We start from the raw sequence: 25,475 nt of genomic DNA, 5'->3' as shown, positions 1-25,475 counted from the left end.
TGCTGATCACCACCTGCCTAGTTATTCCTCAAACAGCAGATGAATGTCTGTCCTTTACAGTGGTGCAAGCAACAGCTATACATTCCAGCCCTATTGGTTTACGTGACATGATAGTAAGATGTGGTTGAGTGCACTGGAGGCAGCCAAGTTATGGGGCCTGACAAAATGCTGACAGTAGTATTGGAGATCTGAGCAAGAGTCTGCTGCTCCGTTTGACATCTATCCAACATAGTGAAAACTTGCCATGCTTTGGAATGTTAACGGTGCTATATGAATATAATTTGCATATTCAACTGATCACATTCAACACAAATATGAAAAGCATAAGTCATTATTTTTTGACCTTCAGTAAAGTGACCACCAACATATCGTCCACTATCAAGATCTGGAAGGGAATGGTGAATTTTGGTCATGACCGATTATAAACTGAAAGAGACCAACCATAACAACAGTGTCTACAACATGGAAAGGGAATTTAGGACTGAGACGCAGTGACATTTCTTCACCTAGAGTGTTGAGCCTGTGTATTTCTCAGCTACAAAAAGTGGTTGAGGCGAAAACATTGAACATTTTCAAGGAGGGGTTAGATACAGGTTTAAAGACAAAGGTATTAAATGGAATGGGAGAAAGCAGGAGCAGAGTACCGAGTTAGATGATCAGCCATGGTCGTATTGAATGGTACAGCAGGCTTGAAGGGCTGAGTTGCCGACACTTACTCCTACTTTCTACATTTCTATGAAACTGCAGGAGGGAGAACAGCAACTCAAGGCAAGAGTATAGCACAACATGTCACTTGGATTAGTGCAACAACATGGCTACGAAGAAAGTGAACACAGGACAAACCAAGATGAACTGCACATGTGTCAGAAGGTCAAGAATGCATGCGCTCAACCATAATTATACTGAGTGGTTGTAGCATGTATAATTTTCACTATGTACTAGTGACTCAATAAAATTATCTTAGTGACATTACCCTTTCATGTGACTTCTACCAATGAGGATGACAAAAAAAAATCAAGGTAATGGTGACAAAGAACAAAGAAAATTACAGCACAAACAGGCCTTCGGCCTCCAAGCCTGCCCCGATCCAGATCCTCTGTCTAAACCTGTCGCCTATTTTCCAAGGATCTGTATCCCTCTGCTTCCTGCCCATTCATGTATCTGTCTAGATACATTTTAAATGACGCTATCGTGCCCGCCTCTACCGGCAACGCATTCCAGGCACCCACCACCGTCTGTGTAATGAACTTTCCACGCATATCCCCCATAAACTTTTCCCCTCTCTCATTATTTTGTAGACCTCAATCAGGTCCCCCCTCAGCTTCTGTCTTTCTAATGTAAATAATCCTAATCTAGTCAATCTCTCTTCATAGCTAGCACCTTCTATACCAGGCAACATCCTGGTGAACCTCCTCTGCACCCTCTCCAAAGCATCCACATCCTTTGGGTAATGTGGCGACCAGAACTGTACGCAGTATTCCAAATGTGGTTGGACCAAAGTCCTACACAACTGTAACATGACCTGCCAACTCTCGTACTCAATACCCTGTCTGATGAAGGAAGGCATGCTGTATGCCTTCATGACCACTCTATCCACCTGCGTTGCCACCTTCAGAGTACAAGAGGCCTGAACACCCAGATCTCTCTGTGCATCAATCTGCCCCAGGGCTTTTCCATTTACTGTATAGTTTGCTCTTGAATTGCATCTTCCAAAATGCATCAACTTGCATTGAACGCTATCTGCCATTTCTCCGCCCAACTCTCCAATCGAACATTATTCTGCTGCACTCTCTGACAGTCGCCTTCATTATCTGTTACTCCGCCAATCTTGGTTGTCATCTGCAAACTTGCTAATCAGGCCATCTATACCTTCCTCCAGATCATTCATGTATATCACAAACAACAGTGGTCACAACAAGGATCCCTGTGGAACAGCACCGGTCACAGTTCTCCATTTTTGAGAAACTTCCTTCCACTACAATTCTGTCTCCTGTTGCCCAGCTAGTTCTCTATCCATCTAGCTAATACACCCTGGATCCCATGCGACTTCACTTTCTCCATCAGCCTACCATGGGGAACCTTATCAAACACCTTACTGAAGTCCATGTATATGACATTTATAGCCCTTTTCTCATCTATCAACTTTGTCACTTCCTCAAAGAATTCTATCAAGTTGGTAAGACATGACCCTCCTTGCTCAAAACCATGCTGTTCAGTAACAAGCCCATTTTCTTCCAAATGTAAATAGATCTTATCCATCAGTATCTTCTCCAGCAGCTTCCCCACTACTGACGTCAGGATCACCGGTCTATAATTTCTTGATTATCCTTGCTACCCTTCTTAAACAAGGGAACAACATTAGTAATTCACCAGTCCTCTGGGACCTCACCTGTGCTCAAGGATGTTGCAAAGATATCTGTTAAGGTCCCAGCTATTTACTCTCTTGCTTCCCTCAGTAACCTAGGATAGATCCCATCCTGACCTGGGGACTTGTCTACCCTAATGCCTTTTAGAATACCCAACACTTCCCCCCAGCTTATGTGACATTTTCTTCTTTAGGCTAATCTCCAAGTCAGACAACACCCCGACTTGTACATAGGTTGCCATTCTTTTATTATCACTGCATATTTTAGAATTCACTCCCTACTCCCATTGTGAATGCATTATAACAGAACTGGATAGCTTCAAGACTGCTAGCCACTTTATCATGGCAATTAAAGATGGACAATTAGTTGTTTATTGCTATTACAGACCTTAGTCTGACACTTAAAAAAAAACTTGGGCATCACTCAGGTTTCATTGCTAACTCTAATCGTGGTCCACAACTTCCTCCAGAACATGTAAAATACTATTAATCTGACTGTTCAGAAGGTGAATGTGACAATGCTTTTCACACCCAAACAAGTTTGTGCAGCCTGGATAGCTGATCAAAATTTTGAGCATTAAAAGTGATTTAGCTATTTGTGCCACATAAAACTGTTGACTCATTAAAGTATTTGAGAAACCCTAGGCTTATACTACTGAAAACATCATTGGAAAAAATAACCAACTGTTTGCCTAGCCTTCTTAGGTAAACTGTTAGAGACAACAATATCTAGTACTATGCATATACAAGTACCACTTACAGAATTGTGCGCCTGTCCAATATATTAGCAGCAATGATGAACACAAACCAACAAATGGCTAAATATTTATTGTTAACTTCACAAGTTCTCCTTTGAAGTTTGAACATTTTCTTTGAGGATGCTGTCAATATTGATCTTGAACACACTGAATGCAAAGCAAGCACTGTGGCTTTCTCTGCAATAATTCCGATCTTAAACTATATTTTCTCATCAAGAACAATGAGTGATTACCTCCCTCACTATTTTAAATGCAAGAATATTGTCCGCATCTCTAATACTGCTAAAATTAGTACAAAAAACAAATCACTTCCAAAATTAAATATTAATTGAAGAAGTTGATATAGCTTATGGCAGACAAATGAAGAGCTGTACTTTCACGACACCTACCAGAACAAAAATTCCACATTCTTGAAATTATACAATCAGTGTAAAGATATCCATCAATACTATAAGCGATGATAATAGGGTCTGTAGCACTGAATACACGCAATGCTTACAGGACATAGGCCTAGAATCTTAGTGTTTTTTTTGTATAATTGCTTGATTATAACAAAATTTTCATTTAGTATCAAACACCTCCATACTTGCTGTTTTGTCTAAAGTTAGTCAATATTCCTTGAATTTAGCTCTAAACTATTTTAACAGCCTCCAAATTCATGGTAACATACAAAGATTCTGATATACAGTATATTGTCAACACTGTTATTGTCATCCACTTGATTAGTGAACAGCAAGTAAGCCACCAACACAAGAGATATAACAACAGTATACAATCTAGAAACACTTGACATAATAATATTGTGCTCCCATGAAAAGTCTCATTTACTGTGAAACATCTCAATTCATGTATAAAAAAAGCATGTTTTTGTGCACAAGTCCGCCTGAGCCAGATTGACTTTCTAGTTCTAGAAATGGGGCTAATGTTCCTATGGGACTTATTCTAGTCACCCTTCCAAATGCTAACTTTTCTACTTAATTGTTCCCAACTGACTCTCTCATGAAAATCTGCTAAATGAAGGCTTTTTTTTGGTGGTGGTGAAAATTCTCTATTACTTCTTCCATTTAAGTACTGGCGGGGTCAAAATTTCTTTAAAACTCTGATCGTGGATAGAGTGAATAGCCAAGGTCTTTTTTCCAACAATAAAGGAGTTCAAAACTAGACAGAGTAGGGTTAATGTGAGAGGGGAAAGAATTAAAAAGGACCTAAGTGGCAGCCTTTTCACACAGAGGGTGGTGCATATTCAGAATGAGCTGCCAGAGGAAGTGGTAGAGGCAAGTGCAATTGCAACATTTAGATGTTATTTGGAAAGGTACATGGATGGGAAAGGTTTAGAGGGATATGGGCCAATCACAGGCAAAATAGGACTAGTTCAATTTAGGATCTATAACTCTATAAATTACCAAGAAGCTCCTTGCAGAAATTATTACTGCAAAACTCAGGATGGTACAACATCTGCTTGATTAAGCAAACAACTAACATCAAAAATCGAACTTTCATTAACTGGGCAATGGAAAATGTAGCTGTGGACAGCAGACAGTCAATTAGGGCAATGATCTAGATCAAAGTTCTGTATAAAGCAAGATGAAAGGATATCATTCAATCAAGATGGTCATGAGGTTATGCAAAACTCTCAACAGTTACCTAATCATTACAGAGTTTTAACCAGTAAAATGACAAATTTCTGACTATACTTAGTTTAAGCACAGGAAACTGCACGAATCAGTGCTAAATATTTTATTGAAACATTTAATCGGAGTATTGCTGAAAGAAGATACTTGTCAAGGCTTTTTAACCTTGTAGTCGTCAGGACAATTCACAAGAATACAGATTTAAAGGGAAACATCACTTACACCGTATAAGAAGAGTGTCAACTGATTGGTGACCAACTTCGCGCAAAGCATGCTTTTGGCAAGACTGAAGTGATTAGACATGCAAATTTGTATAGTCATATGTAAACACTGACAGCTTCATCACATAATTTTCCATACTTCATCCCTACAAATGCTTACAACTGGTAAAATAGTAAGTATTTTGCAACAACCATATTGTTGAACTAAAACTTACCACTTCATTTTATCATTTGGCCCAGATGAAAAAGTTGAACTCTTTAATACTTCGCCCATTTCTTCTCGACAAAAGCTAAAGTTATTGATGGTCCACATGTAAGAGAACTTTACCACTTTTACCTAAACATAACCAAAAAAAATCTGAATGAAATAACAAGAAATAAAAAGAACCTAAGAACATATAAATGCAAAAATAGACAGGTAGTTAAAATAGACCACTAGGCAAGTTAACAATATCTCTCACAAAAGCGAAATAAGTGCATAACTTCACAGTTTCCACTGACAATTTAATTTTCACAATAAACAGTTCTTTCATCAATGCAGAGAGCACCCGATGATCTCAAGTAGAACAATATCTAGAATTTCTCAGTGTTGACAAAAAAAACTTGCAGTACATCACAGGTCTACAAACTACGCAGCAAAAAACAGGTGCAAATGCTTGTAACAAAACAATAGGTTTTCTTTTAAATAAAGTCGAAGTCACTGCTTCTAAAAGCGCATCATGAAATAGAGAGGTCGAAGCTGATGCAATACAATCATCTGGAAGGATCCGTGAGCCTTCAAAAATTTAAGAAAAACTAAATGAAAGACAAATGGATTATAGCAAGAATAAAATGATTAGGAAAATTAGTTGGCCAGAAAGACAACTTGCTTCAGAAGATTATAAAGTGTGGAGCTGGATGAACACAGCAGGCCAAGCAGCATCTCAGGAGCACAAAAGCTGACGTTTCGGGCCTAGAGCCTTCATCAATTTTTCTGATGAAGGGTCAAGGCCAGAAACGTCAGCTTTTGTGCTCCTGAGATGCTGCTTGGCCTGCTGTGTTCATCCAGCTCCACACTTTATTATCTCAGATACTCCAGCATCTGCAGTTCCTATTATCTCTTGCTTCAGAAGAGTTGGAATTTGCATGCCTATTAAATATGACTAGATTGAATCACCAGCAAAAATAAAACACCTCACAAACTCCAGGATGTTATATTGCTTCCCTGGTGCTAGGGTCAAGGACATCTTAGAGCAGCTATAGGGCATTCTGAGGGGAAGGATGAACAGCCAATGGTTTTAATACACGTTGGTACAAGTGACATGGGTGTCTAAAAACAAAGGGATGAGGTACTAAAGCTGAATACAGGGAATTAGGAAATAAATTGAAAAGTGGAACCTCGAAGGTAGAAATCGCAGGGTTACTATTAATGCCACGTGCTAGTCAGAGTAGAAATAGCAAGATATACCAGATGAATACACGGTTGGAGAAATTGTGCCCGTTAAAGTGGTGGATGTGTGGAAGCATTCAGATTTCTGGAGAACTGGAACTTGTTCAGGCTGAGATGTGACAGTACAAAGCAGACAGGTTACAACTGGGCAGGGCCAGTATGGATGTTCTAATATTTGCTAGTGTGGCTGGGGAGGCTGTAATCTTAAATGGCAAGGTGACAGGAACCTTTGCAACGAGTTGGAGCAAGAGGAATCAATGACAAGAGAAAACACAGCAAAAGGGAAATAAGAAAAAAAACTGGCAGACAGAGAAATCAAGGGCCAGGATCAAACATGGCCACAGAGAATAATAATGGGAACAGGGCAAGTAATTTTAAAACAAACCTTAAGGTTTGTATTTTATTGCACAGAACAACTACAATAAAGCGGCAAATTAATCATGCAAATACAGGTAGTTCTGCTTTAATGTGTGTTTTCTTAACATGAATAGGCTGTAATACGATTAATAAAAACAGTGGATGCTGTTTAGACGACGTGAACTTTCTGGTCTACAGGTATAGTGATTTCCCTATAATGGGATTTTCTACGGCAATTTCCTATAGCTCACGGTCATGCAACACAGCTATCACGCTAAAGGATAACTACCTGCAGATGAAACCAGATATTACTTTAGTTGAGTTCACAGAAGTGTAGCTGAAGGTTGACCAGGGATGGGAGCTGCACATTAAAGGGCACACAGGATGTATGAACGCCAGACAAAAAGGAAAAATGTGGTGAAGTTGCTTTGCTGGTTAAAAAGTAAATGAATGCAGCAGTCTTTTTTTAAAATTCATTTTGTGGGATGTGGGCATCACTGGCTGGCCAGCCAGCATTTAGTGAATGTAGACAAAACAATGAGGCACAGAGAGAGTGGATAGCCAGAGACTTTTCTATTACGGGAGGGCATAATTTTAAGGTGATTGGAAGAAGGTATAGGGGAGATGTCAGAGATAGGGTCTTTACACAGAGAGCAGTAGGTGCATGGAATGCGCTGCTGGCAGTGGTAGTGCAGTCAGATACACGAGGGGCATTTACTTGCCTCTTGGATAGGCACACGGATGATAGTAAAATGTAGGGTATGTAGGGCAGTTTTATGTTATAATAGAATAACAGATTGACACATCGTGGGAAGAAGGGCATATACTGTGTTGAACTGCTCTATGTTCTTAAACTTCTGCCATCCACCTGCTGTGGGGTGACCGATAATACCATTAGGGAGAGAATTCCAGGATTTTGACCCAGCAACAGTGAAGGAACTGTGATATATTTCCCAGGCAGGATCAGGCGTGGCTTAAAGGGAAACTTGAAGGTGGTGGCATTCCTAAATATCTTCCTCCCTTGTCCTTCTAGATGGAAGTGGTCATGGGTTTGGAAAGTGTTGGCTGAGGATCTTTGGAGAATTTTTGTAGTGCATCTTGTAAATAGTACACACTGCCGCTATTCAGTGTCGGTGGTGGAATGAATGAACGCTTATGGGTGCAGTGCCAGTCAAATGGGCTGTTTTGTCCAGGATGGTGTCAAGCTTCTGGAGTGTTGTTAGGGCTGAAGTCAGACAAGCAGGTTGGGGGGTATTCCATCACACTCCTGACTTGAGGAGTCAAGAGGTGAGCTACTCACTGCAGTATTCCTAGCCTCTGACCTGCTCTTGTAGCCACTGTTTTTATGTGGGGAGTTCAGTTGTGGTTCTGGTCAATAATAACCTCCAGAATGTTGATTGTGATGTAGTCAGTGATGGTAACACCACTGAATGTCAAGGGGTAGTGGTTAGATTGTCTCTCATTCGTGGTGGTCATAGCCTGGCATTTGAGTGGCACAAATGTTACTTGCCACTTGTCAGTCCAAAGCGGATATTGTCCAGATTCTGCTGCATTTGAACATGGACAGCTTCAGAGTCCGAACAGTCACGAATGGTGCTGAACATTGCTCTCTGATGATTGCGCATTCCCACGTTTGACCTTATGATGGAGGGAAGGTCATTAATGAAGCAGCTGAAGATGGTTGAAAGTAGGACACTAACCTGAAGAACTGCTGCAGAGATGTCCTGCAGCTGAGATGACTGACCTCCAATAACAACAACAATCTTCCTATGTCCTAACCAGCAGAGAGTTTGGCCCCTGATACCCACTGGTTCCAGTTTTGATAGGGCTCCTTGATGCCACACTCTGTTGAATGCAGCCCCTGATGTCAAGGGATGTCACTCTCACCTCACTTCTGGAATTTAGCTCTTTTGTCCATGTTTGAACTAAGGCTGGAATGAGGTCGGGAGTGGAGTGGTCCTGGTGGAATCCAAACTGGGCATCTTGAGTAGGTTACTGCTGACTAGGTGCTGCTTGATAGCACTGTTGATGACACCTTCTATCACTTTGCTAATGATCAAGAGTAGACTGACGGTGTGGTTATTGGCTGGGTTGGATTTGTCCTGATTTTTATGGATAGGACACAACTGGGTAACTTTCCACTTTGCCAGGTAGGTGCCTGTGTTATAACTGTACTGGAACAATGTGGCTAGGGCAGTAGTAATTTCTGGAGCACAAGTCCTCAGCACTATTGCTGGAATGTTGTCAGGGCCTGTAGCCTTTGTAGTATCCAGTGTCTCCAACCATTTCTTAGAGTCCTGGAGATATACAGCACAGAAACAGACCCTGTGGTCCAGATCGTCCATACTGACCAGATATCCAATATAATCAGTCCCATTTGCCGACATATGGCCCATTTCCCTCTAAACCCTTCCTATTCATATACCCATTCAAATGCCTTTTAAATGTTGTAATCATAACAGCCTCCTCCACTTCCTCTGGCAACTCATACCACACACACACAACCCCCTGTGTGAAAAGTTGCCCTTAGGTCCTTGTCCCTCTCACCTTAAAGCTATGCTCTCTAGCTTTGGACTCTCCTACCCCAGGAAAAGACCTTGTCTATTTACCTTATCCATGCCCCTCATGATTTTGTAAACCTCCATAAGGTCACCCTTCAGTCTCCGAAGCTCCAGGCAAAATAATCCCAAACTATTCAACTTCTCCTCATAGCTCAAACACTCCAACCTCGAGTTAAACTAGTGAATTCAAATTCCACCATCTGCAGTTACAGGATTCAAACCTGGGTCCCCAGAACATTAGCTGAGTTTCTGGATTAACAGTCCACCAATAAGTCACTGTCTTCTCTAAAATTAGATCCAAAGATATCGATCTGTATGGGTAGAGCTGAGAAATACCAAGCAGCAAAATAAATGCTCTCTGCCAATAAGTTTTATTTAAGGCAAAGTCATATCATTAAGTGATTTACGCCAAAGTAAAGAAAACAGTGATGCGTATACCCCCACCTTACACTTATAAGTTTTTACATTGGTCGAGAGGTCCACATAATCAATCAGAATATTTGATCAATCGGGACATTCCTGGTCTCATAGGTTCCAGTTAATAAAAAACGATGTACATGAATGGAAATAAATTGAGAAGAGGGACTTGTGCAATAATACCTGGATGTCCTTGTCCCAGTTGCTGAAGTTTAACTGTGCAGATGCAGCAGGTGGTGAAGACAACAAATGGTATATTGAATAATAAGGTGTAGAGCTGGATGAACACAGCAGGCCAAGCAGCATCAGAGGAGAAGGAAAGCCGACATTTCGGGTCTGGACCCAGATCCCAAACGTCAGTTTTCCTGCTTCTCTGATACTGCTTGGCCTGCTGTGTTCATCCAGCTCTATACCTTGTTATCTCAGATTCTCCAGCATCGGTAGTTCCTAGCATCTCTAAATGGTACGTTGGGCTGCGTAGTGAAAAGATTCGAGTACAGGACCAGGATGTCTTGCTGCAATTCTAGAGGGTCTTGGTGAGGCTACCTCTGGAATAGTATGTACAGTTTGGTCTGCTTATCTGAAGAAGAACGTTCTTGCTAATACAAGGAATCAGTGAAGGTTTACTAGGCTGATTTCTATGATGGCAGGTCTGACATATGAGGATTAAGATTCAATTAAGATTCCATTCATTGGAGTTCAGAAAAAGCCGGGGGATCTCAAAGAAACCTACAAAATTCTAACAGGGGTAGACAGGTTTGATGTTCCTGATGACAAGCAAGTCCAGATACAGGGGGATCACAATCTAAAGATACAAGGTAAACCATTTAGAACCGAGATGAGGAGATATTTCTTGATTTATAGAGTCGTAACACTGTGGAATTTGCTGCCACAGAAAGCAGTCAGGACTAAAGCACTGTATGATTTCAAGGAAGAGTTGGATATAGCATTTAGGGCTAAAGGAATGAAAAGGACCTGGGGGAAAAGCAGTAACAGACAACTGATCAATCGTGTTCATAATCAATAGCAAAATCCTACATCCGCTTACATTTTCTATTTTTCTGTTCTTGCACAAAATTCGGAAAACATAAGTTTACAAGTGTTGTGCCAGGGCATAAATATTATAGACAAAGTATTCCTTTAGAAGGCATAAACATTTACTTTTCACATTGTTTAACCACAAATAACTGAAGTAATGAGAGAGAGACCAACTGAAAATTTAGCAGGACTGCACTTCCAGGAAATGTGCAAAAAGGTCCTGGGAAAATGTTAACCAAAACACTAACAGGTTTTTGTATAGCGTGCAGAAGACCAAAATCTTAACATTACAAGCTATGAAGAATGCAAGTTAGTTAAAAAACAGAAACAGATATCACATAATATTGATCTTAAGCAGTCAAGAATATGAAGTGTAGTTCTAAGTTTAATGCACCCTATAAGTTGATGAGGGTCGAGTTGTGGATGTGGTGTATATGGACTTCAGCAAGGCATTTGATAAGGTTCCCCATGGTAGGCTCATTCAGAAGGTCAGGAGGAATGGGATACAGGGGAACTTAGCTGTCTGGATACAGAATTGGCTGGCCAACAGAAGACAGCGAGTGGTAGTAGAAGGAAAAGATTCTGCCTGGAAGTCAGTGGTGAGTGGTGTTCCACAGGGCTCTGTCCTTGGGCCTCTACTGTTTGTAATTTTTATTAATGACTTGGAAGAGGGGATTGAAGGATGGGTCAGCAAGTTTGCAGACAACACGAAGGTTGGAGGTGTCGTTGACAGTATAGCGGGCTGTTGTAGGCTGCAGCGGGACATTGACAGGATGCAGAGATGGGCTGAGAGGTGACAGATGGAGTTCAACCTGAATAAATGCGAGGTGATGCATTTTGGAAGGTCGAATTTGAAAGCTGAGTACAGGATTAAGGATAGGATTCTTGGCAGTGTGGAGGACCAGAGGGATCTTGGTGTGCAGATACATAGATCCCTTAAAATGGCCACCCAAGTGGACAGGGTTGTTAAGAAAGCATATGGTGTTTTGGCTTTCATTAACAGGGGGTTGAGTTTAAGAGTCGTGAGATCTTGTTGCAGCTCTATAAAACTTTGGTTAGACCGCACTTGGAATACTGCGTCCAATTCTGGTCGCCCTATTATAGGAAAGATGTGACGCTTTGGAGAGGGTTCAGAGGAGGTTTACCAGGATGCTGCCTGGACTGGAGGGCTTATCTTATGAAGAGAGGTTGAGTGAGCTCGGACTTTTTTCATTGGAGAAAAGGAGGAGGAGAGGGGACCTAATTGAGGTATACAAGATAATGAGAGGCATAGATAGAGTTGATAGCCAGAGATTATTTCCCAGGGCAGAAAAGGCTAACACGAGGGGTCATAGTTTTAAGCTGGTTGGAGGAAAGTATAGAGGGAATGTCAGAGGCGGGTTCTTTACACAGAGAGCTGTGAGAGCATGGAATGCGTTGCCAGCAGCAGTTGTGAAAGCAAGGTCATTGGGTACATTTAAGAGACTGCTGGACATGCATATGGCCACAGAAATTTGAGGGTGCATACATGAGGATCAATGGTCGGCACAACATCGTGAGCTGAAGGGCCTGTCCTGTGCTGTGCTGTACTGTTCTATGTTCTAATTGCTCAGTAATGTGGCATTTGTGTATTTGGGCTCTTGTGGCACATAGCTCGTGTCCATGCCTTTCAGCCAAGTGGCCTGGGTTCAAGTTCCAACTGTTCCAGTGTGACTAATAACTTGAACAAGTTGTTTAAAATATGTAGAACTGGAGAATTGCTGAAGAGAGGCATGGATGTTAGAACTTTTCATCTCACATTAGACTCCAAAACAAATGCTGAGATTCCAATCATAACAAGAACACCAACTTATATAGATGACAAGAGGGTGCTGATTGTTTGGCAAGTGGACTCTGACTGGTTGGGACATTGCCCTAAAGAATGCACCAGAGAACATTTCCCCAAAATCTTTTGTTTCAATTCAATACATTCAAAACAAGATTCTCTATGGAAACTCCTCAATCCTATCCTCTTACCGTGAAGCAAAATTCCCATCTCCCACACCACACTTATAGCCATACATTTTATTAACTTTCTAATCTGCTTATTCCTATAGCAAATGGTATATGGATCATGCAACATCTGGAATTTTGCTTTTTTTTTTGAGATTCTCCTTTTTAATTTGAACACAAGTCCTCAAACTCACAGCAGAAAATTATTTCTAGTTCTACCGATGTCGGTGGATCCAATGTTAACCACAATTCTGGATCGTCCAAAACAGGTTAGTTTCCACTCATGAAACCACGTAGCTAACCCTGGCACAGCAGAAAACATAACCTTCTGACATCCCACATTCAGTTTCAGAGAAGCTCTTCCCTTGACCATACTACTGTGCCCTGTTACAGACATGTTCATTTTTACACCTCCCACTTATGTGGCTTTCTGCATGTGAAGTCGTCTATTTTGTTGTTCACCCAACAACCTTTGCACTCATGCACAATGGCAGCAAGTATCTGCTGAAAAAGTCTAGGACTAAGGTTACTCCATCACCACCTCATCGATCCATAACTGCCTGATTCTCAGACACTCCCACGTCACTGACCACCTCTATAAGTCCTATTTAGCCTAAAGAGGCCTGACTGCCCGCTGGAGGAAAGCATCCAGGTTATTTTTCAAAGTCTGATGCCCCAAAAAGTCTGCAGCTCAGACTCTAGCTCAACAAATGTCAGGGGAAGACCCGTGAACTGCAGACATTGACTATACTTATTATTTGTGTGGACAATGTAACCACGCAAATAATGTTACATATTATTTTTACACCAAAATCTCTTGTGGGCACTTTTTGATCTACTTTCCACATATCCTAAACTGTTTCACAGCCAGCGAAGAACCTCTGAAGTTCAGCAATTGCTATATCTTTCATAATATCTTTTCAGTAGATGCTGAATGTGGAAGAAAATAAGTTTGCATTTATACAAGTCTTTCAGAGCCACAAGGTATAGCAAAGCGTCTCACAAAGCAAGAAAGTACTTCTGCAATATAGCCAATTTACCCTCAGTAAGCACAATGGATTTCTGTTGAGGCTCCTGTAGCCCTAAGGTGCATTATGCTTATAGTTTAGAGGCCAACAATTAACCTATAATGAGGCAAGAAAAGCATCTCAAACATTCACTCATATCCTCAAGACAAGCACCAGAATTCAAGCAACATGAAATACTGCATTTTAATTTAATTCCTTAATCTCAGTACATTAGATTTTAGGATTGTAATTTATAAATGTGCTGTCTAGCCAATGAAGTACGTGTGGATATAGTGTTCCCATGGAGACAGAGCGAAGATTGCAGTGATTTTCTCTTTTAAGAATTAGGACTTTGTTTTCTACCCATATTTCATGTGAAGTGGGTGGAGTCTAGGTGTAGTAATCTACAGAAACAGTGTGAACAAGAAAACGTCAGAGTTCATATTATACAGTGGCATTAGTCACACAGACTGGAAATAGCCTGCGTTAGGTTCAGATAAAAATTCCAACTCAAGCTTTAGACTTCAGTTAAAATGGACTGATGTTGACAATGCTTTTTGTGGGCATTTTTAATGTTAACCAACTAGTTTTCTTATAAATTGTACAGTTAGCTATTTTTAAGCCTGAGCAGAAAAAGAAAATAAAGCTCAACTACGCAGGGAGAAATAGCTGTGTAATTTAATTATTGACTTCTGATACCTCCAAATTCAGAATTCAAAAACAATTTGCAGTTTGATTGGTCAGTTTTCTACCTCATTGTGAACTGAACTGCTTGAGAAAGCTCATTGCGCCAAATACTAATTTGCCGTACAGGCTTGCAAATTCCTGAAGTGGGACTTCTCTGATATATTTTCCTGTATGGAAAATGTTAGCTGTGCAATTTTTAAAATTTAATTGACTAAATAATCTTGCGGTTTCCAAACTGATATCATCTAAATTCAAAGGCACATTTACACCTGGTTTACAATTACATCAGACCACAAATAAAAAATAAAAGCACCTCAGTCAATTATAAAAGAAAAATTTTCAAATTCAGTTTCCAACTTGCCTCTTAAAGCAAAAAAAAGCTGTAACGATTTAAGTAGGGACTGATAACTTTTAAAACATAATTCATAGTCATCCAGTGAATGACTGAAAGGATCACACAAGCAAATTTCAAATTTTAAAACATTTACTCCAACAAAAGAACTTAATACTTTCAGTCTGCAACATAAACTGTAGACTACAGGCAAGATCTGCATTTGGACTTTTACAATGACAGCAATCCTCCTCCCACTTCAACGTTTCACTTTGTCAAGTTGACACTTCAGTCTCCAGGAATGAGTTGAAAGTTATTCTCAGCTCCTTTTCCTTTTCTCTTTCCTAAATGGATAATTTTTACTCCTTGATGCGACAATATTAGCTGAATCTTTCAGCTTTGTTTAGGCCGCCACTAAGTTGAATTCTTCAATCTGAGCACGCAATCACCTCTGTCTTTATCAGTTGACTCTAGATTTTTATTATTCTAGACTATTGTTAGGGAGGAAATTCCAGTAATTTGAACCCAGGGCACTGAAAGAACAATATAGTTTCAAGTCAGTATGATGACAGATTTAGGCATGAATGTGCAGGTGTTGGGGTCCTCAAGCCTCTTTTAACTTTGTACTTAGAGGTGTTGGAGGTCATGAGCTTCGAATCTGCTATGTAAGGAGCTTTGCTGAGTTGGTGAAGTCACCTTGTAGATGGAAAATACTATTGTCACTACAAGATGCAATAGAGGGAGTGCATCTTTAAGGTGCCGGATGGAGTGCCAATTAAGCAGGCTGCTTTTCCCTGCGTAGTTTCTGTTCAGTGCTATTCACAAGCTACAGACTGTCATTCAGTTTTTATTTAAAACAAAGGAGAGAATGCAAATCCATTTTATAATTATAATTCACTGGTCATAACCTTCCCATTATAACAATGCACCAAAAGAACCTTTAAGACAGAACTGCTGAAAGGGACCTCACTTAAAAGGAACTGATTTCTTCAGTTTGAGCCTAAGTCTTGTGTGAATTATCACAACCTGTAAGGAATAAATGGCCTAGATGTTACTTAAACTAACCATTATTCCCATTCACAGCACAATCACACTGACTGCAAAAACTCCTGACAAGCCTTTGACTGAGGGTTTGTTTACGCTGAACCTTCCTTTCTGTGTACAGGAGGTTCTGCTATAGTTGTGCTCCAGTACATCGCATTGTAGAAAATCATGCTGTATAAATAAGGGGGTGTATGGGAAAAGCAGGGTTGGGGGCATAAAGGACACATGATTTTCCAAAATTCTTCCTCAACTGTGTAGCTTAATTCCTTAAACTGTTATTTTAACTGCAGCTGATCAGATAGGTGATGCTGCAAAGAGGCAATACGCTTACAAATTTGACCTTGCTTTTGCAATGAAGTGACAGCTGGGCTTTAAATAGAGTTCTACCACTGGAAATCCCAGCAATGGTCAGTGCTGCATGATCGTGCAAGCATGATCCAAAAAAGAAGTAAGCAGTGCAAAACTGTGTGAGATAGAGCTCTCAGCCAGCAACCTTCCATGAAACTGCCCCAAAATTGACACGTCAGCAAGTTTTAGTACAATTCCCTCCTCCTTTTAAATGCTGATATGATTTGACATTCCTTTGGCATAGTTTTCTGGAAGGATTTTCAGATAAGTGAAGCACAGGAATCTGATGCTTTCTTATAATGCTGATACATTTAATGTATTCAGCATAAACTCTTCAAACTAAGACTTCACATATTTTCCTATTAAGACGATTGTCCTTTCTGTGATATTATATTTGGAGGTAGATGACACACAATCTATACTTGATGGAATTGCGTTATAGCCAACACAAGTTAGCATTTTACAAATAATATTCCCTTATTCATCAATTGCATTATAGCCAATTGGCATTGCCGGAACACATGTTGTAGGAGAACACCCCCATATATCCATCTGGGTTAGTCTATCTTATTGTCTCAGAGTCACAGGGAAGCCTGAAGCTTACACCGTTTTTTCACCCTGTTCAAAGATCCTAGAATTATTCCTGTTATTGATATGCACCTCAGTCGTGGCACCTAGCTACAATATGCCCATCAGTGACTGTAAAGCTTTGTACCACACACCTAGCACTGAAATACAAAACATACTGGATTTCAAAAACTCTCATGAGTTAATTAACTCATTGACTATGATTAAAAAATAATTTCAAGCAAGGTTGGAATTCTTTATCAATGATACAAGGGTACAGAACAAACATTTTTGGGGTTCGTAACAAACCATATTACTGTAACAGGTTGAAAAGGTGGTGAATGAGCAACTCTATCACAGCTTGGCTTGTTCCTGAGCAACAACCATAAAAACTATTTATCACTTAATCTTAGGGATCACTTGCATGGCAATGCCTTGATCTCCTAGTGATTCTGAATAACTTCGTGATGAAAAGCAGAAGGCTTGAATTTCAGGCCAATGTATACCGGCTTACATGCTCATTTAGGAATCGTTGACTTATACACTGTAAGAAATTATGCGCCAGACTTTCATCAAATCAGAAATTGCTGGCAACACACAGCAGGTCTAGCAGCACAAGTGGGAAGAAAATATTATTAACATTTTTAGTCCGGTGACACTTCATCAGAACTGCTAGACTGTCACGTTACACTGTGTCTCTTCTTGACAAACTGGCATATGAAATAAGAGAATTCCAATTTTTAAAGATTAACAGTTGAATATCCAGTTTAAGTTCAACATATAGTGCAAGTTGTTTTATTCCTCCACAGAGAAACTAGATACCGCAGTTATAGCTTAGCAATTAGAAACTGAAAGAGTGGGATGTGTAATACCTGAGTGTAACACCAACTCTCTGCCACAGGCCCACTAGACATCTCTCCAGGTGGAGGAGGAGTTGGCACCCTTGACATAGCCAGCTTTTCTGCTGTTTTAAATCTAGATACCTCAAGGAATTTCAGGGCTTCTCCTGCAATGAAACACAATTAAATCATCAACTTTTAAATAGACAGTTTGTGAGAGGAGAATACATCAAGTTAAAACTATATGTGAATCAATTTATGAATTTTGAGGATCATTCTCGATCCATGGTTGCAAAAATTGACTCTGGAACCGCAGCAATATTCATTTAGAATTTCATTTTGTTCTTATAAACGCATAACTTATAAATTACTGTTCTCATTTCAATTCTATCCATTTATAATAATGGCCACTCTAGGTGGTATTTGAGAGAAGCATGTGGGAGTAGAAAAATCAAACATAGATTTTAGATCCACAAACTTGTTGAATTAAATGTGAATACTTTGGAATACAATTCTATTATGTTCAATGCCCGAACAAGCAACTAATACTCATATATAAACAGACATCACTGCAGATTGTGATTTTGACTTCTGCTGTAAAGATCACAAGACAATCAGAAGACTGAAATCCAGCTAAAGTGCCACTAGCAGGGAACCAAGATCAATTGCTGCAGCATTCTCACAACATGGCTGGATTTAGTTAACCTTGGACAGTATAGGGATTCATTCTGGAAATATGATACAAGTACTCACTGATGAATAACGGAGACATCAGGTACACATTGCTGAAGCTACATTTGTTTTTCATCTGTGACCACTTTCATAGAAGCCCATCTGCCCATCACTGCCTATTCTTATTTGCAGATCAGCTGAAGGTATAACCAGAAGTATTGCAAAAATGAACCTAAATGTGGTGCATGTACATCATTTAAATTTGCCTTTGTTCTATATCCTTCAATAGCATCACTCAACTAAAATCTCACATACTTGAAGATTCCAAATTGTGCAGCCATAGACTTTGTTTTGTACCAGTGCGGTTTGGTTTCTAGTATCCTTTGTGTGAAACAGCGTATCCTGATTTGACTTCTACATGGTTGGCTGTCACTTTAAATTTCATTACCTTGATTCCTCCACCGGAGGAAATACTTTCCACATACCTGCTCTATCAATTCACTAAATTAGGCTGCCCCTTCACCACCCAAAGTCAAAGGACTACAAAGCCAAGTTTATAAAACTTGTCCAATAATCTGTTCCAGTGATTTGTACATTGCTCTGTCCAGGGATCAGTGCCCAAATGTGAATGCAGTATTCCAGATTGAATCTGCCCAAGGCTCTATACCCCTGAAGCATCACATTTTTCCTTTTCCTTCTTGATTATTTATTGCGCCCTGTGCATGGACACCAAGAACATTTTGCTCTGCGATGATGGGAACTGCAGATGCTGGAGAATCCAAGATAACATAAGATATGGACATACTAATAATAAAGAAAGCAACAGTTAACAAACAGGCCAGATTAACAATGCTGGATGCAATGGCAGGGCATATTGGTCACCTGGAGTGCCAACGGATGAATAAAGGCATTTGGGAAAGATTGAAGGTTAAGAAAGGAGCACACACGAAGTATAGAGACAGCAGGGGGTTGAATGATTGGAGAGAATACAGAGAGGTTAGAAGAGAAATTGCGGAAAAACTGATTGTGTTTTGCTGAATATTGTATGTGCACTGATCTCTCCTGAGGTGAATGGGTTCCTTGTTGCTGTTCAGGCATCATGGTTTTTAGATTACATTAGATTCCCAACAGTGTGGAAACTGGCCCTTTGGCCCAAGTCCACACCGCCCATTGCAGCATCCCACCCAGACCCATCCCCCTACAACCCACACACTCCTGAACACTACAGGCAATTTAGCATGGCCAATCCACCTAGCCTGCACATCTTTGCGCTGTGGGAGGAAACCGGAGCACCCAGAGGAAACCCACGCAGACACAGGGAGATTGTGCAAACTCTGCACAGACAGTCGCCCGAGGCTGGAATCGAACCTGGGTCCCTGGTGCTGTGAGGCTACAGTGCTAACCACTGAGCGACCGTGCCGTTTTGGTCTTCTCACAGTTGACGAGCAGACCAATCTTAGTGCCACTACTTTCGAGACTCAAGACTCAAAACGAGGGACAGAAAGCAATGTTGATGGAACACTTTCAGAGATCCAAAGCATACTATAAAACACGCTGACTTAAAGAAAAAGAAAACCACTTTATATATCACACCAGTACCATCATAAAATAATGCAAAATGCTTAACTGGGGTGTTACTAAACAAAATTTCCCACCAAGTCATATAAAAGGAGATTAGTTCAGATGACGAATTGTTTACTCAAAGAATCACTATATAGCAAGTATCTTAAAGAAGGAAAGAGCCAGATTTATGGAGTGGGAATTCCAATGTTTAGAGGTTAGTGGCTGAAGCCAGTGAGTGTGATTAAAAACAGGATTGCATGAGAGCTCAAAGCCACCAAATAATAACAAGAAAAGGTTTTTATGGTGTGTACAATGTCAGACTTCCATAATAAAATGCATCTTGACATACTCATTAAACGATTAGCCCTTAACAACAATCATAAAAATAAGTCTTAGATAATGACTGGTTCATTATGCTCCTTAAGAATCTTTAATTATAAATAAGTTGTCTTCATTTAGTAGTTGGCTTATTCTATAATCAAGGCCTCTAATTACTTTCTTCATGTAGAACTGCAACATCAAGTCCTTTTGTTACAGAACTGCAAAGGATTAACCATCCTGTGCCATTGATGTTCAGACAAAATGATGGCTCACAACCTGCTGGAAGCAGGTGGCTTTGATCTAGGAAGAAAATCTTTTTTGATCAAATAGCTTTAGATAATTGCTTAAATGAAGCCACTGCATTATGAGCATTACTGACTTACCAATAAAATAAACTACTTAGCTTCCCACAGACAGACAAGTACAACTTTAAGACATAGAAGAGAGGAGCAGAAGTAGGCTATTCAGTGCGTTGAGTGTGCTTCATCATTCAATACGATCATTGCTGATTATCCATTCAGTACTCTGGTCCTAGTTTCTCCCCATAGCTTTTGACTACTTTAGCCTGAGGACACAAACTAACTCCTCCTTGAAAACATTCAAATACCTTTGATGGCAGAAAACTCTGCAGGCTCAACAACCTCTAAGGCATTTCTCTGCATCTCAGTCCTAAATGGCTTACCCACGTGAACTGTAAAAGATCCTGGGCACCATTTGGGAGAGAAAATGATTTGACACAATCAAGTATGATAAGGCACAGATTTAGATATCTGCCCTACTACAGTGGCAGTTTAATGGATGCCACCAGATGGGAAAAGAAGGTACAACTGGCCAAAGAAGACCCATTCTGCTCTAGGTCTGACATTAACTGTGCCTTGTTACAGCTCACTGTTTCCAACCAGTTCACCTAGCTCATTTCTCTGACATTTTTATTCTTAAAACCTGTAGCATCGGCCTCAGAATCTTTTCAATAGTGAGTACTGTTAAGACATTCTTTTCTAGCTTTTGTGTTTGCACACATATTTAATAAATTTAATCTGTGATTCCTGGCTCTGGACAGGACTCCCCAGTCAGTCATCAGGAACATCGCCACAGTTAGAATATTATAGGTTTCTAATGAGCTCCCGTTGTTCTTATAAACCCCAGGAAATATACTGCTGATTGATCCAGTTTCTCTTCATACTTCAGTCCCAGTGGCCTCCTAACCCAGGGAATGTGGGTTCAAGTCCCAGCTGGGGCAAGGTGAGTTTTGTCTTCAGTCTTGCCATCACGGGAATCAACTTGGCAAATATTTGTTGCACTCCCTCCGTAGCCAGAGCATCCTTCCTCAGATTATGAGATCAAAACATACGTTTGCTCTAGGTTTGGTCCCACGAACACCCCATACAACTGCAGCAAGACATCCCTATTCCTGTACTCAAATCCTCTCACTATGAATAGGACAAGATATCACTTGCCTTCTTCATTGCCTGCTGTACCTGCAAGCTTGCTTTCAACAATTGACATACAAGGACACCATCGTCTTGGAGCACATCACCTTTTCCCATTATTGCCATTCATTTAATGATTTATCTTCCTGTTTTTGCTCTGAAAGCAGACAGCCTCACATTTAAATATTGTACTTCATCTACCACACATTTGTGCCCTTGCTCAATTTATCTAAATCACACTGACACATCTCTGCATGACTTCCATAGCTCACCTTTCCACTCATGTTACGATGCAAATTCGGAAAGATTACATTTAGTTCTGTCATCCGTGTCATTAAAATATACCTTGAATAGATGGCACTGTCTGTGCATAGTCCAGGCACTGATCCAATTGCTACCCCATAAGTCACTGCCTGCTACTGGGAAAAAAGACCTATTTATTTCTATGCTTTAATTCCTGTCTGCCAGCCAGTTATGTACTGCCATGTCAGTATATTATGCTCAGTCGCTTGGGTTTTAATTTTATAGGTTTGTTAGTCTCTTCCGTGTGACCTTACTGAAAGTCTTCTGAAAGACCAAGTAAACCACTTCCACCGGCTCCCCCTTATCAACCTACTTGTTACATGCTCGAAAACTAGTAGCAGATTTATTAAGCAAGATTTCCCTTTCATAAATCCATGCTGACTCTGTCTGATCCTGTAACTGCTTTCCAAGTGTTCTGCTATTAAATCTTTTATAAGGAACTGCAACATTTTTCCCATTACTGACATCAGAGTGATGTTTATAATTCCTGGATCCTCTCTACCTCCCTTTTCAAATAGAAGGGTTACACTAGCTACATTTAAATCTATAGAAAATATTCCCAGAGTCTAGAGAAACTTAAAAGATGACAGTCAACACATCCACTATTTCTAGGACCACTTCCTTTAGTACTTCGGTTGTAAATTGGGGGCAGAGGAGACAACCAGGGAGTTGCTGTGGGAGAGAGACTCACAGATCTCTCTTTGGAGGGAGGAGGAAAACTTCAAGGTGGACATCCTGAGAAGAGAGTTCACAAATGGTTTTCTTGGAGATAGTAAGGATTGTAGATGCTGGAAGCAACAGTCAATAAATGTGGAGTTGGAAGAGCACAGTTGGTCAGACAGCATCTAAGAAGCAGGGAAGCCAACATTTCAGGCCAGCACATTGATCTTCCTGCTCCTCAGATGCTGTCTAACCTGCTGTGCTCTTCCAGTCCCACATTTATTGATTCTAGTTTCCACATCTGTAATCCTTACTGTCTCCAGTAAGATTATAGATTGTCAGGCCCTAGGGATTTATTGGTTTTAAATCCAATCAATTTGCCTGGCATCATTTCTCTACTCAGATGGATTTCCTTCATTTCCACCCATTCACCAGACCCTGTACTTCCCTCAACATTTTTGTGGATTATTTGCATCTTTATTTGTGAAGGCAGAACTAAAATATGTATTTAATTGTTCTACCATTTTTTTGGGCACTGTTATAACTTCTGACTGTAAGAGAATTATTTTGTTTTTTCTTTCTTTTTACATACTTAGACAAGTTTTTAGGACAGAAGAACTCAAAAACGAGAAGCAGGAGTAGGCAATTCATGTCCTCGAGTCTGCTCTGCCACTTCAAATTATCGTAGCTTATCCCATCTTAGTCTCAATTCCACTTTCCTGGCCACTCTCCATAACCCATCAACCCATGATTTATTTTAAATTTGAGTCCTCCTCAAATTTATTCAATGCCACAGCATCAAGGGTAGTGAAGTTCACAGATTCATGACCCTTTGAGAGAAATAATTTCTCCTCTTGTGTTTTATATTTGCTACCCCAATCCTAAAACTATGACCTCCTGTTTTAGATTGCCCCACATGAGGGAACATCCTCTCGACATCTATATTCCCAATTCTCTGTAGTATCTTATGCAGCTCAATTAGTTCTTCTCTCATTCTTCTAAACTCTGGAGAGTGTTGGCCTAAATTGCTCAATCTCTCTTCGTAAGACAAATCCTTCATCTCTGGAATCAATCTAGAGAAAGAACTCCAATGCAACTACATCCTTCCTCAACTAAGGGGACCAAACTGCATGCATTACTCCAGGCACTGCCTTGTACGGTTGCAACACTTCTCTCTTTTTATACAGTTTTCCTTTAGCAGTATATTTCAAGATTCCTATTTTCTTCCTTATTACCTGTAGTACCTGCATACTAGTTATCTGTGATTCATGTATGAGGATACCCAGATTCCTCTGCATTAAAGTTTCTCCATTTAGATATAAGTTGTCTGTTTTTGCCTATTATCCACTTTGCTTGTTATATCTTTGTAGAATTCGAGTAAATTAGTCATATACAATATATCCTTCGTGAATCCATGCTGACTTAGATGGTCTGTGTTTTGATCTTCTAACTGTCCTGTACAATTTCCCAATGACATGTATTAAACTAACTGGTTTGTAGTTTCCAACGTTTTGCTCCCCTCCATTTTTCAATTAAATTAAATGTTAGCATTTTTCCAATCCACTCTAACCTTTCTTATATCCAGGGAATTCTAGAGTATTGATTTATAGATTTCAACAATATTGCTTTGCTAGACGTTTGCTGACTGGAGGCCATGACTCCAACATTGGGTTAACTATGCTACTGAAAAATAATTTATTGCACATTATTCACAATAGATCTCATATTAAGTAATAACTGTATTTGTCTCCTGCTTTTCACTGGCACTTAACTTCAGGTGGCACGGTGGATCAGTGGTTAGCACTGCAGCCTCACAGCTCCAGGGACCAGGGTTCAATTCCAGCCTTGGGTAACCGTCCGTGCGGAGTTTGCACATTCTCCCTGTGTCTGTGTGGGTTTCCTCCGGGTGCTCCGGTTTCCTCCCACAGTTCAAAGATGTGCAGGCTAGGTGGATCGGCCAGGCTAAATTGCCCGTGGTGTTCAGGGGTGTGTGGGTTAGGGGGGGGGGGGGGGTGGGGGGGGGGGGGGTGGGGGATGGGTCTGGGTGAGATGCTCCAACGGGCAGTGTGGACTTGTTGGGCCAAAGGGCCTGTTTCCGCACTGTAGGGAATCTAATCTAATCTAAAACTATCATTCAAGAAATTACTAAATATCAGTTAGAGGTAAATCAGTCTTCTAGAAATTCATGTTGACTTGAATATATTGCCATGGTCTTGAATTACCATAACTGCATCGAACAAATTGGTCTTTAATCCGAAAGCCAATGTTTGACCTTTCATAATATTCAGAACATTAGCAATTTTCCAGTCTTCTGATGCCACTACTCACCCCGATATCAAAGGAGATCTAAGATATCTGTAAGAAAAACAGAGTTGTAATGGCAGGGGATTTTAACTTTTCAAGCACAGCCTGTCATAGTGTTAAAGGCTTGGATGGGGAGGAATTTTAAGTGTGTACAAGAAAACTCTCTTATTCAATATGTGGATGCACCTACTAGACAAGGAGCAATACTTAACCTTCTGTTGGGAAATAAGGTACAGCAACTGATTGAGGTGTCAGTGGGGGAGCACCGTGGGGCAAATGATTATAATTCTATTAGTTTTAAAATTGTAATGGAAAAGCATCAAACTGATCAAAAAGTTAAAGTTCCTAATTGGAGTATGGCCAATTTTGATGGTATCATACAGAAACTCTCAAAAGTTGATTAGGGAAGGCTAATTGCAGGTAAAGAAATGGTGGGTAGTGGGAGGCCTTTGAAAATGAGATAACTAGAATTCAGAGACAGTCTATCTCTGTTAGTGTGAAGGGCAAGGCTGGTAGGTGTAGGGAATGCTGGATGAGTAGAGAAATGGAAGGCTGGTCAAAAAAAAAAGGAAGTATATATCAGGTTTAGACTGTTGGGATTGAATGAATCCCTAGAGGGCATAAGGGCGCTAGCCGTATACTTAAGAAGGA

At 40.3% G+C, this 25,475-nt stretch overlaps 1 protein-coding gene across 8 annotated transcripts in view; it reads right to left on the bottom strand.

The window, feature by feature from the left end:
• Window positions 1–25,475, bottom strand: part of spopla (speckle type BTB/POZ protein like a) — a 198,277-nt gene that overhangs the window by 32,901 nt on the left and 139,901 nt on the right. For all 8 annotated transcript variants that reach the window (XM_048534638.2, XM_048534634.2, XM_048534633.2 and 5 more), the window contains 2 exons: window positions 17,605–17,738; window positions 5,191–5,312 (listed from right to left, as the gene is read on the bottom strand). In XM_048534638.2, the coding sequence (XP_048390595.1) occupies window positions 5,191–5,312; window positions 17,605–17,682 (200 nt within the window). In that variant the 5' untranslated portion in view covers window positions 17,683–17,738. The remainder of the gene's footprint in view (window positions 1–5,190; window positions 5,313–17,604; window positions 17,739–25,475) is intronic.

This window comes from Stegostoma tigrinum, chromosome 7 (assembly GCF_030684315.1).
Source record: "Stegostoma tigrinum isolate sSteTig4 chromosome 7, sSteTig4.hap1, whole genome shotgun sequence".
Taxonomy (NCBI): Eukaryota; Metazoa; Chordata; class Chondrichthyes; order Orectolobiformes; family Stegostomatidae; genus Stegostoma; species Stegostoma tigrinum.
The sequence above is the reverse complement of the archived record's forward strand: the minus strand, read 5'-3'. Positions and strand labels throughout refer to the sequence as shown.